The sequence below is a fragment of the Colossoma macropomum genome, unplaced genomic scaffold (assembly GCF_904425465.1).
Source record: "Colossoma macropomum unplaced genomic scaffold, Colossoma_macropomum, whole genome shotgun sequence".
Taxonomy (NCBI): domain Eukaryota; kingdom Metazoa; phylum Chordata; class Actinopteri; order Characiformes; family Serrasalmidae; genus Colossoma; species Colossoma macropomum.
In genome coordinates this window covers 34644779-34663319 of record NW_023494798.1, presented here as the reverse complement: position 1 = coordinate 34663319, position 18541 = coordinate 34644779, and the positions used below count along the sequence as shown (strand labels likewise).

At 43.3% G+C, this 18541-nt stretch overlaps 1 protein-coding gene across 1 annotated transcript in view; it reads right to left on the bottom strand.

Annotated features, from left to right (window-relative positions):
• Positions 1–15860: 15860 nt before the first annotated feature.
• Positions 15861–18541, bottom strand: part of LOC118818212 (zinc finger protein OZF-like) — a 20765-nt gene continuing 18084 nt past the window's right edge. The window contains exon 3 of the mRNA XM_036585409.1: positions 15861–17533. Coding sequence (XP_036441302.1) covers positions 16765–17533 — 769 coding nt within the window. The 3' untranslated portion in view covers positions 15861–16764. The remainder of the gene's footprint in view (positions 17534–18541) is intronic.

Here is an 18541-nt window from a genome sequence, read left to right as displayed (position 1 = left end):
CCTAACTTTGTGTAAACAGACCACAATATAGAAATATGTACTCATATGCAGTTGTGACTGTCGTGTCTTTTTTCTGAATTTATACAAACACTATTTCATTTTATAGTAAATTAGTTTTGTCTAGTTTATGTTTATGAACAGAGACCTACAGATGCAGTTTAGTAAAGGAAACTCATTTGTGAATCTGAGTTTAAAGTTTTTATTAAACTTAAACTTGTAACTAAGTTCAAATAAATCTTAAACTGAAACTTTGCTTGTTTGTAAAAAGTGATTTCAGAGCCACTCAGTTCTACCTGATGGAAACTGTTTGCCTTCAGTGTTTTGTGCTTATGATAATTTTAATAGACATCAGCGTCACTAATTAATGACTCTATTAAAAGACTGGTTTACCAAGAGAGACACTGGAGTATTTTCACCTAAAATGAGTTAATGAAGCGAGTCTTGTTACAAAAATGATAATAGGACATCAGAATCATAATTAATCTTTTAGTACTTTTACTTTTGATACTTAAGTCCATTTGAAGGCAAATACTTCTAAAGGTCTAAAGGGAGGAACTTCTACTTTTACTGGAGTAATATTTTACCTTGGGTGTCTCTACTTTAACTCAAGTATGTGATTTGTGTACTTCGTCCACCACTGTTAAGGCACCTGTGTCTTATGCGCTCCCGCTGTCCACCGCACGAGAAGCCAGTCAGGAAGTGACACAGTTGACCTCAGCTGGTCCCCACTGTCCAGTTTATATATACTGTCTATGGTAATAGCACAGTCGGCCCATTAATTTTCCTGTTCTCACCCCAGAGTGGAGCATTTTAGCGTTCTCCTCCTTAATCAACTCATCAGCTGATCCCCAAAGCCTTCAGGAGGTTAAAATGGAGGTTTTATTTATCAATTAGGCCCTGTTTACACTTGGAATTGGAAAAGATGAAGAATATTTAAATCCTTCATTTTGTCAAGCATGTAGTCGGTTTCAGCGTCTCCAAAAGTGTTTTGTTGTCTCTTATACAACAGTTAGTTTCGGCCACGCGAGCTGATTGGTTGAGAGGCGTTCTAACCGTGCTGTTATTTCACCATAACATCACGGGTTCTTCACAAACACTGTATCACTCCGCTGAGACGCCGTTGCTAAGCAACGACTTTGACAGCTGTAGGAGACATTTGAACATTTTTACTTCTTACTTTGCCACAAACAGAAAATGGACACTTTTAAGATCACATTTGACCGACAGCCGATTTGGTCAGACTCTGAAGATGAGACGACACTAAATTCCCAAACTGTCATCACCACTGAGCAGCTTTTCAGTCGGCAGCTGTGACAGAAGAACAGCTGAACAACCTGGAATCAGCCAGAAATGAACCCAACACCGCCAAACGTGTAGTCTGATCTTCAGAGTCTGACCAAATCAGACTGAGCCATAAAACTGCCGCAATATCAGGTTTAGCTCAGTTTTGTCAGTTTTTCCAGATCAGTATTAATGTTGTTTTGTTCCAGCCAGTCTGTAAAGCATCTTACAGCCCATTTAGTTTGGCGAATGGTGTTGGGTTCATTTCTGGCTGATTCCAGGTTGTTTAGCTGTTCTTCTGTCACAGCTGCCGACTGAAAAGCTGCTCAGTGGTGATGACAGTTTGGGAATTTAGTGTAAGGAGCTGGAGAACGAACTGCCGGCTGTGCAGCGAGTGGGCGGAGCTCGTTACTCTGACGTAGCAATGAGCTGCTCGTTAAGGAACTATAATTTGGTGAAGGAACTGTGAACATTAAAACATATTAAACGCCGCGTTCACGGCCCAGTTTATTAATCTATTACTGTATTTATTTAACTGTTGTATTAAAGCAATAGAACACTCGAGGAGTGTGTTATCGCCAATAACATCACGGCTGTGATGATCTACAGCGACCAAATCACAGCCGTGATGTTATTTCGTGATAACACTCCCTCTGTGTTCTATTGCTTAAGCAATGCTTGTGTAAACAGTTTTGAGTGTTTAGAGTTTTGAATGTAGAGAGTTCCTCAGAAAGGCACCTTTTCAGCCCTGCACTGTTTTAGAATAGAAGGTGAAATGAATTCGCAGGAGCAGAACATCTCTGCGCAGTCCAGGCCCTGGTGTAAACTGATTCTGTTGTCATTTTCGTAGTGTAATTGCCTGTGTCTGTTATCCTTTGCATCCTGTTCGGTGTGAATAATTTATACCAGAGGGACTCGGAGAAATTCCCCAGTCAATCAGCTCTGGTTTTGTTGGCCTGCTTCTATTATCTCACTGATTGGTTGAACATCTCCAACAGCTTATGTAGTAATACAGGCATTTATCACAGCTGGACTAATACAGTTTAACAGGACATTAAACCTTTACCAGCTGAAAAGAGCTGCTCAAATGTGGCCATATTATATGATCACATTCACTCGGCTGTGCAGGTGTTGAAGCTTGTGCCGTTTATTACAGGTAACATGCAGCTTAAGCAGTTCAATTCAGTTCAAATTTATTGTCATTATGAAATTTCAGGTACGCAAAAGTTACATCTACTCTGCAGCAAACTGGGTCTTAATACACAGCTACTTTACACCGGTCAGGCATAACATTATGACCACCTCCTTGTTTCTGCGCTCATTGTCCATTTTATCAGCTCCACTTACTATATAGGGTCACTTTGTAGTTCTACAGTTACAGACTGTAGTCCATCTGTTTCTCTGATACTTTGTTAGCCCCCTTTTACCCTGTTCTTCAGTGGTCAGGACCCCCATGGACCCTCATAGAGCAGGTACTATTTGGGTGGTGGATCATTCTCAGCACTGCAGTAACACTGACGTGGTGGTGGTGTGTTAGTGTGTGTTGTGCTGGTCTGAGTGGATCAGACACAGCAGTGCTGCTGGAGTTTTTAAACACTGTGTCCACTCACTGTCCACTCTATTAGACACTTCTACCTTGTCAGTCCATCTTGTAGATGTAAGGTCAAAGACGATAGCTCATCTGCTGCTGCACAGTTTGCGTTGGTCATTCTCTAGTCCTTCATCAGTGGTCACAGGACGCTGCCCACAGGACGCTGTTGGCTAGATATTATTGGTTGGTGGACTATTCTCAGTCCAGCAGTGACACTGAGGTGTTGGTTCTGAAAATGGTTCTATATAGCACCAGAAAGGGTTCAACTGTTGTTAGCTATTCCTTTTACCAGCTGCTATTTGGTTTGCCATCTAGCACTAACCAGCCCCCCCTACCCCAATGCCATGTGTCCACTCTGACGCCCTGTGACCCCTCACTTTCATTCTTGTGTCCAGACTAGATAAACTGTGGGCCTCTTCTCACCCCCCCAACCCCCCACCACTGACAGCTCACAGGGAGGTCAGGAATGTCCCGGAGCTCAGATCTGTCACTCTGACGAAAGACAAACAGTGAAACAAGTTAGCTTTCAGTTACTATGGCGACAAGCTCTGGAATTCACCACCTGAGAATCTGAGTGGTTGAGTCTTAAAGGGCAATTCCACCAATTTTAAAAAATCAATCCTGCATAATTAATGGTTAAGATGTAAACAGAGCGGTTCAGAGGGGTTTGGTGTGAAACGCTCTGTTCTAGATAAACTCACTGAGTCAGAATGAAGAATAAAATTGTTCATTTCATTATTCTATGTTTTTATTTTGGACCATTTTCACAGGTCACAGTTATCAAGCCAGAACCACAAAACTTGTTCAAAAAACTTGTGCTACAAAAAAATCATAGAGCCTATGATCCTGCAGATCATAAACTATACCTGTGATGATCACAGGTATGCTTTTATACCTTATACCTTTTACATATGTATTTATATGAACCACCTGGGACTCCGCAGCAACAGCCTAGCAACACCTTAGCAACCACCTGGGATTCCATAGCAATGGCCTAGGAACACCTTAGCATCCACCCAGAATTCCATAGCAGCAGCCTAGCAATACCTTAGCAACCACCTGGGATTCCATAGCAATCGCCTAGCAACACCTTAGCAACCACCCGGGATTCCATAGCAATGGCCTAGCAACACCTTAATAACACCTTAGGATAGGAATAGGATAGGAACCAGACGTCCACCTCTAAAAGCTCCCTCAGACAGTTTTTGGATCTGGATAGTAAATAAAATGTCTATATTTGTGTTGTAGTCATGGCGACCCCTGGTTCCTCTCACCACCACTGTAAAGACATCTGAACCATTTCACACCAAACCACTCTGAATCACTCTGTTTACATCTCACACACTGAGTTATGGAGAGATTTTGGAAAATCAGTGAAATTCCCTTTTATTGATCTCTTGAGAGGGGCTTGATTTGCAGTGATAAGACTGATCATTGCTTGTTTTGAGTGCTACACACATTTGGAGAGTGAGTTCAGGTCATGTTGTTTAATGAGATGAAATGTGCTACAGCTCCTCAACAGCGGTGATAAAAAAATGCCTGTTGTTCATAAACCAAAGAAATGCAACTATCCAACCTATGATACCATTATATAAAACAGTCTGACATCTAGTGGCATATGGAGCTATTGCAGGTATAACCGTCTCTGTATTAAGGGGCAAAATATCAGAGGTGTCAGTGTTGAGTAAAGACATCCCAAAGATCTTCTCAGTTGTCCTCAAAATCCACTGTGGGGTCCTGCGGTCTGACACGGTGCAGTTCCCAGAGCAGACAGTGAGACAGCTGCTCAGTAATCCTTAAAAAAATGAAAAATAGAAAATTAAATGGGAATATTTATTATGTGTTTAAAGCTTTCACTCTAACTTCTGTCTAAAAGTTGACTCCTTATATTAAGATTAAAATTATATTATTATATTCACTGTATATCAATAAAAGGGTGAAAGGACTGAAATTTGTCCGTAGCTCATTTTACACGATTGATATAATAATAGTAACTACACATTCAAATTATTAAGACATTATTATTTATAATAAAACCAATATTGTCCTAGCAAGCACTCATAATTAAGTTTGCTTGAAAAAGCCAACTGTTCTTCATTTTATTATTCTATGCTTTTATTTTGGACCATTTTCACAGGTTACAGTTATCAAGCTAGAACCACAAAACTCGTTCAAAAAAATTGTGCTACAAAAAAGCGCCTATGATCCTGCAGATCATAAACTATACCTGCGATGATCACAGGTATGCTTTTATACCTTATACCTTTTACATATATATTTATATGAACCACCTGGGACTCTGCAGCAACAGCCTAGCAACACCTCAGCAACCGCCTTGGATTCCATAGCAATGGCCTAGCAACACCTTAGCAACCATCTGGGATCCCATAGCAGTGGCCTAGCAACACCTTAACAACACCTTAGGAACCTCCATAGCAATGGCTTAGCAACATCTTAGCATCCACCCAGAATTCCATAGCAGCAGCCTAGCAATACCTTAGCAACCACCTGGGATTCCATAGCAATGGCCTAGGAACACCTTAGCAACCACCTAGGATTCCAGTGGAATGGCCTAGCAACACCTTAGCAACCACCTAGGATTCCATAGCAATGGCCTAGCAACATCTTAGCAACCACCTAGGATTCCATAGCAATGGCCTAGCCACACCTTAGGAACCACCTTAGCAACCACCTAGGATTCCTTAGTAATGGCCTAGCAACACCTTAGGAACCACCTTAGCAACCACCTAGGATTCCATAGCAATGGCCTAGCAACACCTTAGCAACCACCTAGAATTCCATAGCAATGGCCTAGCAACATCTTAGCAACCACCTAGGATTCCATTGCAATGGCCTAGCAACACCTTAGGAACCACCTTAGCAACCACCTAGGGTTCCTTAGTAATGGCCTAGCAACACCTTAGGAACCACCTTAGCAACCACCTAGGATTCCATAGCAATGGCCTAGCAACACCTTAGCAACCACCTAGAATTCCATAGCAATGGCCTAGCAACATCTTAGCAACCACCTAGGATTCCATTGCAATGGCCTAGCAACACCTTAGGAACCACCTTAGCAACCACCTAGGATTCCTTAGTAATGGCCTAGCAACACCTTAGCAACCACCTGGAATCTCATACACAACCACATGAGATTCCATAGCAGCAGCTTTGTCAAGCGAACTTAAAGTTCATTCACAAACTGTTCTTTTCTAATTCAACTCTACATTCCACATTTTGAAACCAAATGAAAGTGAGATTAAACGATATTCCGTTATCTTTTCCTGATCTTAATGTTAGGCTAATTAAACGTGTTCTCATTAACTGGACACTGAATGAGGAGAGGGCAGCAGTGACCTGTTTTTCCCGTTATTCAATCTTTTTTTAAACATGCAGGAAAGAACTCTGGGAAATTGTCAACACAGTGATATTTGGGTGCTGATCCCACAAATACGCAACCTGTACCTGAGTGTAAATATCAGCAGACCAGGCCAGAGGCAAAAAAGCGCCGCAGCTGCTCTCTGTGCTTTTGCAGGAAAAGTCATATTTGTAGTCACTGATTTTTAGGCCCACTATGGACCACTGGTTCCCCCTCAGTATAGGCCCGAGGACCACCAGAGGGCCCAGTGGCTGAGAAGCCAAGTCAGATGACAGATTGCAAAGCATAATTTTCAAAAATGACATAATAAAGTTATTGATTTCACTCTTTTCTCTCTTTCTAGTGATCAGTGTCTCCATGTATTCACACTCACTGATGTTCACAGTGTTTACCAGTGAAGCCCTGAGCCTCTGTTCACAATCATGTAACCAGTGAAGATTAAAGCAGAGTCTGAGTGATGTTGTTTGACGACGGCAAATTCCAGGGAAAATAATGAATAGCTGGCCATAAAAGGCAGTGATTGGACCTCTGGGTTTTATTTTTAGAGTGATGGGAATGATAAGTGAGCAGCTCCACTTTATCATAACAGTATGGACTTTTTGTAATTACCTTCACGACTGCAGTCACTGCACAGCCTGTTTATGAAAGTTATAAACCTGCCTTACACTCAGACTGTGTCCACCATGTTCTACAGTACTGTGCAAAAGTTAGCGGCCCTCCCTCGGTCCGTTCCAGAGGTCGGCAGCCAAATGTTAAGAAGAGCCATTTCGTCCTTTTAACAAAAATCAAACCACCTTAGGAGCCACAACATTTTAGGTCCATTTATTTAAGCAACGTTTTACCATCTTGGCTGTAAATATGTCTCAGTATGTGTTAATGTACTGGTATAGACTAAAAAATATAATGTAAACGAAAACGCAGACTTACTTTGCTCTGCTTTAAGCTTTAGCTCAGCTGTAGCCGCTTTTCTCACATCTCCGGCAGGAAACCTTTCCACAAAAGCAGAACAGTTTCTTGTAAAATGTCTCTCAGCGTTCGACTTTTTACGAGGCTGAAGTCGCTTCTCATTCTAATTTTCCCGTTCCACCTTAAATTTGCCTGCGGCGCCAGAATGTAACTGTTGCACTATTTAAGGTGGAACGGGAAAATTTCAACAAGAAGCTGGCGAATGAGAAACTGACTTCAGCCTCGTGACTTTTCAGTGTTTGTCAGTTTCTCGTTGCAGATTAAACGTATCAGGAAACCAGCTGGAGTGATTATAAACACAAATCAGTCCATTCATCTCTAAATTATCGATGTTCATCTTAAATCTCTCTCTTTGCTGTTTTATTAGCTACTAGCTGGGCGAGATTGTTGTCTGTGTTGCTATGGTGACCAGCAGTCTGCGCTGATCTTCAGGGTTAAAGGGTGAATCAGCAGTTCTACATTAACTCCAGAGTTTAAGACCATTTATTGTTAAACTGTGTTGAACGACCAGCAGAACTTTATTTTACTGTGAAGGAGGATTATTTTATTTTTACCTAAGAATCTGATTCTGCTGTGGAGCCACAACAGGACAGTAAAAGAGCCGCCTGTTGCTGACCGCTGGTCTATTCATTTTCCAAATTTTAAAGCAATGATGTTGCTTTTTTCATACTTTATTGCTTTTCCAAGTTTTTCCAAGGTATGTTTATACGCCAAAAACGTCATAATTTATTCTTATTTATACAACAGTTAATTTCGGCCATGCAAGCTGATTGGTTGAGAAGCGTTTTAACTGTGCTGTTACTTCACTATAACATCACAGGTTTTTCACAAACACTGTATCACTCCGCTGAGATGCCATTGCTAAGCACCGACTTTCACAGCTGTAGGAGACGAGTTTTTAAACACTGTGTCCACTCACTGTCCACTCTATTAGACACTCCTACCTTGTCAGTCCACCTTGTAGATGTAAAGTCAGAGAGGATAGGTCAAGCTACATCAATAAATACGCTGAAGACATTATCAATGTCAGAACATTTCCCAACCAGAAACCCTGGATCAATGCTGAGGCTCAAGCCACCTAAGAGCTCGGGCTGCTGCTTACAACTCTGGTGACCTGGCTAGCTACAAGAAGGCCAGAGGAGGACCATCAGGCTGGCCAAAAGGAGCTACAGGGACAAAGTGGAATCCAACTATCATGGCTCTGATCTCAGACGTATGTGGAGTGGCCTGCGCACCATCACTGACTACAAAGAAGGTGTGATCTGTGATGGGGGCTGATCCTCCTCACTTGCAGACGAACTTAATGCTCATTATGCTCGTTTTGAGGCAACTGACGCCTCACCTGCTGAGAAACTCCCAGTAGATGAGGAGAGCTGCACTCTAGCCATTCCCCTGTCTGAGGTGGTGAGATCCTTCAGGGCAGTTAACCCACGCAAGGCACCTGGTCCTAATGACGTCCACAGCCATGTACTTAAAGCATGTGCCAACCGGCTGGCTGAGGTTTTCACTGACATCTTTCACCTCTCCTTAAGACTGTCAGTGATTCCCACGTGCTTTAAGGAAACCACAATTGTTCCAGTCCCCAAGAAATCGTCTGTCACCTGCCTGAATGACTACCACCCTGTTGCACATCTACAGTGATGAAGTGCTTCGAGCGGCTGGTCAAAGCTCACATCTGCACAACACAATCATCCCTGCCGAACTCATTCCTAAGCTCACAGACTTGGGTTTGAACTCTAATCTCTGCAACTGGATACTGGACTTCCTGACCAGGTGGTGAAAGTTGGGAACAGCGTTTCCTCCACACTGACTCTGAGCACAGGGGCTCCCCAGGGATGTGTGCTCAGCCCCCTCCTGTACTCCCTGTATACACATGACTGTGTAGCCAAACACGTCTAACATCATTTTCAGGTTTGCTGATGACACCACCATCCTAGATCTCATCACTGATGGAGATGAAGCAGCCAAGAGACGAGGTCAGCGCTCTGTCAGAGTGGAGCCACGACAGCAACCCCTGCCTCAACATCAGCAAAACAAAGGAGATGATCGTGGACTACAGGAAGCGGCAGAGGGGTGGTCACTCTCCCCTGTTCATCAATGGAGCCGAAGTGGAGAGAGATGTCCTCACCTGGTCCCTCCACACCAACACTATCGTGAGATCTGCCGGTCAGCGTCTCTTCTTCCTGCGCAGGCTCAGGAAGTTTGGTCTGCCTCCTCAGATCCTCTCCAGCTTCTACAGATGCACCATAGAGAGCTTCCTCACAGGCTGCATCACTGTCTGGTACAGCAGCTGCACCGCCTGTGACCTCAAAACCCTTAAAGGAGTGGTGAGGACGGCAGAAGCCATCATGGGCAACAAACTACCAGCCTTACAGGACGTCTATCAGTCCCACTGCCTCAGGAAGATCAAACAGATCCGGTCAGACAGCCTCACCCAGCACACGGCCTGTTCACCATCCAGCCATCAGGCTGGAGATTCCGCAGCATTCAGGCCAGAACAACCCGGCTAATGAACAGTTTCTACTCACAGGTTAGGCTTCTGAACGAGCTGTGAAGCTGTGGGTCCTTCACCAACTACCATCTCACTCAGTCACTCTGTCAGCATTATTATTGTATCATATCTCTGATATGGACAATAACACTTTAACACTAAGTCACTTTAAATAACAATAACACTGAGTCACTGAAGTCACTTTAATATGTATATATTCTTCACAGATTATCCCTTGTTTAATATAAACATATCTGTACATAGCAGAGAGGATTTTTGTTTCTCCCTTACATCCTTATATAGGTCCCTCCTGTCTCTATATTTTGTGTATATTTAAAATATTTCAGTTTCAGTATTTTCTTGTATTTTTATGTTTACTTTGTTTACTTTCTGTACAGTGATTATCTGAGCCTCACCACAAGCATTTCAACGCATAAATGTCCTGACATGTTGTGCAAATAAACTTGAAACTCATCTGCTGCTGCACAGTTTGTGTTGGTCATCCTCTAGTCCTTCATCAGTGGTCACAGGACGCTGCCCACAGGACGCTGTTGGCTGGATATTTTTGGTTGGTGGACTATTCTCAGTCCAGCAGTGACACTGAGGTGTTTAAAAACTCCAGCAGCACTGCTGTGTCTGATCCACTCAGACCAGCACAACACACACTAACACACCACCACCACGTCAGTGTTACTGCAGCGCTGAGAATGATCCACCACCCTGCTCTGTGAGGGTCCATGGGGGTCCTGACCACTGAAGAACAGGGTAAAAGGGGGCTAACAAAGTATCAGAGAAACAGATGGACTACAGTCTGTAACTGTAGAACTACAAAGTGCACCTATATAGTAAGTGGAGCTGATAAAATGGACAATGAGCGTAGAAACAAGGAGGTGGTCAGAATGTTATGCCTGACCGGTGTATAAATGCATATTCACATTAAAACAAAAAGAAGAAACCAGAAACAGGATGAATTTATTTTAAAGAGGTTTATTTTTCAAATAATATAAATTACTAACCAAGCTATTCACAAACAAAAACACTGATGTGGCCCACATTTTGAGAGAGATGATATAAAAAACAGAACAGCTTGTCCTTTATCATTTATTACAGTCTGACGCTTCACTCAGTTTGGCATTTTTCTATTATGCCAATTTCGTTGTTGCTTGTTTCAGCGACTTTTTTCCTGAATCCGTCTAGAAATCCATCTACAACACAGTAAGAGGCAAAGCAGAACAACTGAAGCATTAACTCCCACTAATAATCATTATTAACCAGTAGATTTTCAACAAATCACTCAAATGTTACCATTAAAGCATCAATCTAACAACTACAGCTAAATGCTAAGTGCTAACTAGCATAGTGGAGTAAAGCTGGCGGGGTTAGCTTCGCTAGCAGGCTAACAGCTCACCACACACTACAGAACAGACTAGATTCTGTCTTTTCGTTACAAAGAGCTGGGCGATATGGCAAAAATGCAATATCATGATACTCTGAGAAGTTTTCACGATACATGATACACTATATTGCCAAAAGTATTCACTCACCCATCCAAGTCATTGAACTCAGGTGTTCCAATCACTTCCATGATCACAGGTGTATAAAGCCAGGCACCTAGGCCTGCAGACTGCTTCTACAGACATTAGTGAAAGAATGTGTCGCTCTCAGGAGCTCAGTGAACTCCAGCGTGGTACCGTGATAGGACGCCACCTGTGCAACAAGTCCAGTCGTGAAATTTCCTCACTACTAAATATTCCACAGTCAACTGTCAGTGGGATTATAACAAAGTGGAAGCGATTGGGAACGACAGCAACTCAGCCACGAAGTGGTCGGCCACGTAAAATGACAGAGCGGGGTCAGCGGATGCTGAGGCGCATAGTGCGCAGAGGTCACCAACTTTCTGCAGAGTTAATCGCTACAGACCTCCAAACTTCATGTGGCCTTCAGATCAACTCAAGAACAGCGTAGAGAGCTTCATGGAATGGGTTTCCATGGCCGAGCAGCTGCATCCAAGCCTTACATCACCAAGCGCAATACAAAAGTGTCGAATGCAGTGGTGTAAAGCGCCGCCACTGGACTCTGGAGCAGTGGAGACGTGTTCTCTGGAGTGACCAATCACGCTTCTCCGTCTGCCAATCCGATGGACGAGTCTGGGTTTGGGGGTTGCCAGGAGACGGTACTTGTCTGACTGCATTGTGCCGAGTGTAAAGTTTGGTGGGGGGGCGATTATGGTGTGGCGTTGTTTTTCAGGAGTTGGGCTCGGCCCCTTAGTTCCAGTGAAAGGAACTCTTAATGCTTCAGCACCAAGAGATTTTGGACAGTTTCATGCTCCCAACTTTGTGGGAACAGTTTGGGGACGGCCCCTTTCTGTTCCAACATGACTGCGCACCAGTGCAGTGGTGCACAGTCATGTTGGAACATAAAGACATGAATGAGCGAGTTTGGTGTGGAAGAACTTGACTGGCCTGCACAGAGTCCTGACCTCAACCCGACAGAACACCTTTGTGATGAACTAGGCTGGAGACTGTGAGCCAGGGCTTCTCATCCAACATCAGTGTCTGACCTCACAAATGCGCTTCTGGAAGAATGGTCAGAAATTCCCATAATCACTCCTAAACCTTGTGGAAAGCCTTCCCAGAAGAGCTGAAGCTGTTATAGCTGCAAAGGGTGGGCCGACATCATATTAAACCCTATGGATCAAGAATGGGATGCCACTCAAGTTCATATGCGTGTGAAGGCAGACGAGCGAATACTTTATCAATATAGTGTATGTCACAATATATATTTTTTCTGATACTTGATAACTTAGAGCAGACAAAGCAGTGCTAAATTTTAAAGATGCTATCAAAAACTATGAATACACTGACTATTGTTCAACATTTCATACACTGAGAGCTGAACGATTTGTGGAAAATATCTAATTGCGTTTTTTCGACTAATATTGCGAATGCGATTTAAATTGCGATTTTTTTTTACAATGATTCAGGCCTGATTTATTTTGGCCAAGAAGACCAGAACATCCACCTTTTTTGTCTTGAGGCTCGACCCCTGAACATAGTGTGTCAAACTGCCAGTAAGCTGTGGTTGTGATGTCACAACCCATGGAAGTTTGGTTGCCTCTGATTGGTCTAACTCACCTACAGGCATTTCCCAAACTCTTACCAGGTTCCGTTTCCCCTCTTAAAACCTAAAACGTTTTTGCTGATGCTCACCCTGAATAAAAACGGCTCTTCAAGCGTTCTTTGGTAAAGACAGTGGTTCTATGTAGAACCATGAACACTCAGAGAACCTTTTGCATGCTCAAATGGTTCTCTGCATGGTAAAATGGTTCTTCAGAGTGATGGAGAATGTGTTGCACATGGTTCTATATAGAACCTTTTTGAAAAGAGTTCTCTGTAGGACCAAAATGTTCTTCTATTGTTACAAGCTTGACATCAACAAGCAACAAAGTAACAGTACCAGAACCCTTTTTGATGCTGCACAGAACCACATACAACACATTCTCCAATCTGAAGAACCTTTTCAACCAAGCAAAGAACTTTTTATGCATGCAAACGGATCTGAGTATTCATGGTTCTATATGAAATCACTCTCTTTACTAAAGAACCATCTTTTTAAGAACCTTGAAGAGCTACATTTTAAGAGTGTCGGCTATAATTAAAGAAAATTGCAGCTTTTGCGATTTGAAAATTCGCCTTAAATCGTGCTTTCGATATATAAACGATTAATCTTTCACTGAGCTGCACTGAATCCAATTAAACAGGACTAACTGACCTCTGTAATCACAGACGCAGTTGGTCAGTGCTTTTAAGTACTGATGAAATACATGATACGCTCAGAAAAGTATACTGTGATGTATTGTGACGTGTTATATCAATAAATATCGTCATATTGTCCAGTTCTACTTGAATACCAGTCACTCGGCTTTGCTTACTCATATCTGAGTCTTAATCCTTTAGACTACATCGTTAAACTCTATCCTCTAAACTACAAGGCAATCTATAACATATCTTACAAGGCTGTTAGCCTGCTAGCTTAGCTGAAGCTAACATTTTAGCCAGCTAGCATGGTGCTGGTTGGGGAACAAGTGCTATCTTAGCTTCTAGCTTAGTAAACATCTTAAGCCCAGTATTATACAACACAAATAAGAGTACAGAGCGTCCCCATGACGTTCTCCACCTTAAATAAATGTTACACACTGCTAAAGCTCTCCTCACGATCATCCGTTTTCCACCCACGATGTCGTCGGTCACGATCTATGGGGTGTAGAATGATGTTTTCATTCAAGGGAAACGCGTGAACGCAGCAACAGACCTACAAACTTGTGTCATCATGAGCCACGTTTACATGCAGCCTAATAATCCGTTAATAATGCGACTAATAGCTCAATAAGAATAGAATACGTCCATGTAGACGCCTCAATCGGAATAGTCTAGTCTGACTGAGGCCATTTGGAGTACAGTCTCTACCTGATTGATCGAGGTGGGTAATCCTGTAAATAATCTGTTAAATAGAAGAATAATATCCGTGTAAACGCCTGTATCTGATTACATTCCCTATCGGAAAGTTTAAGTCTGTTCTGATCATGTTCGTCGCGTCATAGTGAGAATTTATACCGTTCAACATGGCGGAGCAGAAACTGGTCTGCAGAGGAGACGAAGTTTATGCTCTGATCTTTAAAAGACGGCGGTGGGACGGACGTCCAGCTTATGTGTCTCAGAACACGACGTCTTCCTCTCGGCCTTCTTTAATAAGGACATGTGAAGGACGTTTTCCTGAGTCTGACATCATTTTAAAGGAATTAAAAACACAAGCACTGCTCACTGCTGCTCATCTCACTCTGACTGGACTCACGTGATGCTGGTTGTCATGGTAACGTCTACACTAAGTGGTTCTCTACGCATGCGCATAATTTTGGATCGGATTACTTGTAGTGAGAAAATAAATGAAGAATTTTCATCAGATTGTTGAGCAGAGTGAGAATAAACACCTCAGTCTTAATCTATAATCGGAATGTATTCAATCGGATTGGCAAAAGTCTTTGCATGTAAACACAGCCAGTGTGTCTGCTTCATGCCCATATTGGGAACTGAGCTGGTTTTCTCTCTGATTAAAATGAAAAGTGTTTTTTTGGACATTGCGACTGTCGCACTCTGTGGTAAACAAAGATATTCCAAGGCAGATTGGGCTCCCAAGTGGCGTTACTGTCTAATCACTGGCCCGGTCATCAGGAGATCGCGAGTCTAATCCCCGGTGATGCTACAGCCATCCGTGGCACGGTGGCCCTCGCTCTTTCTGGGTGGGTAGGATGGCCCCCCATCTCCCATCATCACCCAGCGTGATGCTAGTCAGTGTAGGTGTCTGAAGTGGAATTGGATACGTCTAAAAAAAATTAAAATGAAAACATTTTTCCTCCAAGCGTCACCGGATCGTCTGAATTATGAGGATAAGGAGCGGACAGAACAGAAATTCTACAGGAGGGTGAACAACAAGGCAATTTATCTGCAGAAGACCCGCGATGGGCCGGTCACGATCACGAAACTTTAGAAGACGATTAACTGCCATATAAATAATTACGCAACTTAAATGTCTTTACTTAAAAGACAATTACATTTTATTAAAGCACAAGTCTAAAATGGCCCAATTGGCCATCTTGACTAACAAGCTGTGGATACTTAGGCTGTGTTCACACAGCAGGTAAAAGTGGCCCAAATCCGATCTGTTTCTTCATGTGTGACACAGATGTGTGTCTGTGTGTCAGTGTGAACAGATAAACACACTGAATCTGACAATTTCAATTCTGATTTGAGACGCTTTCATATGTGGTACTGAAATCCGATACGTATCCGATCTGTGGCAATGCAACTCAGTCTGAACAGCCAGATCGGAATTCATGCGACTTTTACGTCAATCCAACTCGACATTCGTCATCATTTCGCGCTGCTGAGACTCAGAAACATTTAGGCTGATGTTTCTGTACCAAAAAAGACTCATCGCAAAAAGAGATTTTGAAAGAAATGTCCGAACGCGGCTGCAGGAGAACGAGGCTGCAGCGTCAAAGAACAGTTAAAATGAGCCGTGAAGCAGCGTGACGCTCTGTTCTTTTGCTCTGTGGGTCAGTTTAGGAGCTGATCTGTTCAGACTGATGTCGCATACAGATCACATTTAAAAGATAATCTGAACAGCCAAACAAAAACATCAGATTTGGTGAGAAAATCAGATTTGGGCCACTTTTACCTGCTGTGTGAACGCAGCCTTAGTAACTCGAAATTAACCAGAAACAGCTTGTTTATTTGAGCGCAACCATTACTCACTGCTGCCCTCTAAAGGTGTTACAGCACCAGTCAGAAGTTAGAATGTTTTCTGCATTATTTTATTTACACGCCACCGAAAAACGCAGCTAATTTACTCTGTTTGCTACAACATAAACATAACTGTGACAGTGTGAAAGCTAACAATATGCGATTAATATAATAATTTCAGCTTAAATAATTGCACTGAGGAGATCCTGTAATAATTGTGACCTAATTTCGGAAATTACCGGGGCCGCACGTGTGCGAACAGAAGGCAAGCATTACTGGGAAATAAAAAGATGTTCTAGCCGTTTCTGTGACGTCTTTCCTTTACAGTTAAAATTTTCAGTTTAGTTCTGCAAAAGCGATGCAGATTGTCCGGCAAGGCCGGTTTTTACAGTAGCGTTATCAGTTTTTGAGAGAAACAAGTCATGAGAGTTTATGTTCATACGATTCGGAAATAACGGAGCCGTTGGCCGTTCATGCTGAGACCGTCGTCCTGTTTAGTAGGATTTTCAAAGCATGTATGAACGCGTAAAAAACAGTTTAAGTGCTCCATGTGTGAACGCAAAGGTTGAAGATTAGTGGTATAAGTAACCCAATTATGGGTTTAGGGTCATGTTTTCAATGGAAGAGATGCAAGATTAGTGCTGTGGTAACAAGTACGACACAAATACCAATCAATATAGCCGCATTAAGGCGTCCAAAACAGAATTAATCGTGTAAAAATCAGTTTTTTTGCCAGGGTTTTTCCCCGACAGCACGATCAGTCACAGGGTTCCTCTCCTGTGTGACCGCGCTGGTGTCTGTGGAGGCTACTCTGTAGAGTAAAACTCTTCCCGCACTCCGAACAGCTGTACGGCTTCTCTCCGGTGTGGCTGTGCAGATGCAGCTGTAGGTTGCTGTACTGTTTGAAGCTCTTCCCGCAGTACGCGCAGTAATACGGCTTCTCTCCCGTGTGGACGCGCTGGTGTCTCTGCAGGCTGCTCTGCAGACTGAAACTCTTCCCACACACGGTGCAGAAGTACGGCTTCTCCCCGGTGTGGACGCGCTCGTGTTTTCTGAGCGTGCCTCTTTCTCGGAAACTCCTCCCGCAAACCAGGCAGTCGAAGGGCTTCTCTCCCGTGTGGATGCGCCGGTGCACCTGGAAAGTGGTCTGCTGATTGAAACCCATCCCGCATTCCGAGCAGATGTACGGCTTCTCTCCGGTGTGGACGCGCTCGTGCTTTATGAGGGTGCCCCGTTCTCTGAAGCTCCGGCCGCACACCGAGCAGTCGTACGGCTTCTCTCCGGTGTGGATGCGCTGGTGCACTTTGAAGCTCCTCTGCTGGTTGAAACTCTTCCCGCACTCCGAGCACTGATACGGCTTCTCTCCAGTGTGGATGCGCTGGTGCGCCTGGAGGTGGCTCTGCGTCGTGAAGCCCTTCCCGCACTCCGAGCACTGGTACGGTCTCTCTCCGGTGTGAATGCGCTGATGCGTCTGGAGGTTGCTCAGCTGGCCGAAGTTCTTACCGCACTCTGAGCAGTGGTAGTTCCTCTCCTTGCCTGTGCTTCTCTGAGCTCGTCTGTGAGAGGAGTTGTTGTTGGGAGAGCCGGAAGACGTTGGCTGAGAACTGCAGCTTTCTCTGAACTCCAAAGTCTCAACCTTAATCTCTTCGGATTTGAGTAGCGCGCCATATTCCTCGCTGGGGGCTTCTCCCGACGCGTCCGTGGAGGTGCTGAGCTGGGCACTCGGAGAAGGTGAAGACTCGATACAGGACGTCATTGTTTTCTAGAGGAGTAAAAGAGAAATAAATTTAGTTACTGTTCTGGATCCTACTGTTAGTAAACACATGGTAAACAAGCATATTCTGGCCAAAAACTAGCAGTAAATATTGCTGTTGTCGGAATAAAACCTACTATCTCCAAAATGGTAACTTCACAGGAGAAGGAAAAACATACTTTACTTTCAATGTGAGTCAATGGAACCAGACTTTTTTTCTGAGTCATTTTGGGCCGTTTCTTTTGGTCCATTTTTCATTAAATTTACACACAATGTAAAGAGCAACAGGCATTTTCAAATTATGTCAAAAACCGAAAAACGGAGATACAAGGTTTTCTTCCGACAGCAAAAACATGTCATTTGTAGAGTTAAAGCAGTAGGTACAGCATTATATCCCTCAGACTCACTGACGATTAACTGCCATATAAATAATTGCGACAACTTAAATGTCTTTACTTAAAAGACAATTACATTTTATTAAAGCACAAGTCTAAAATGGCCCAATTGGCCATCGTGACTAACTAGCTGTGGATACTTCGGCTGTGTTCACACAGCAGGTAAAAGTGGCCCAAATCCGATCTTTTTTTCTCATATGTGAGACAGATGTGTGTCTGTGTGTCAGTGTGAACAGATAAACACACTGAATCTGACAATTTCCGTTTTGATTTGAGACGCTTTCATATGTGGCACTGAAATCCGTATCTGATCTGCTGCAATGTGACTCCGTCTGAACAGCCAGATCGGAATTCATGTGACTTTTACGTCAATCCAACTCGACATT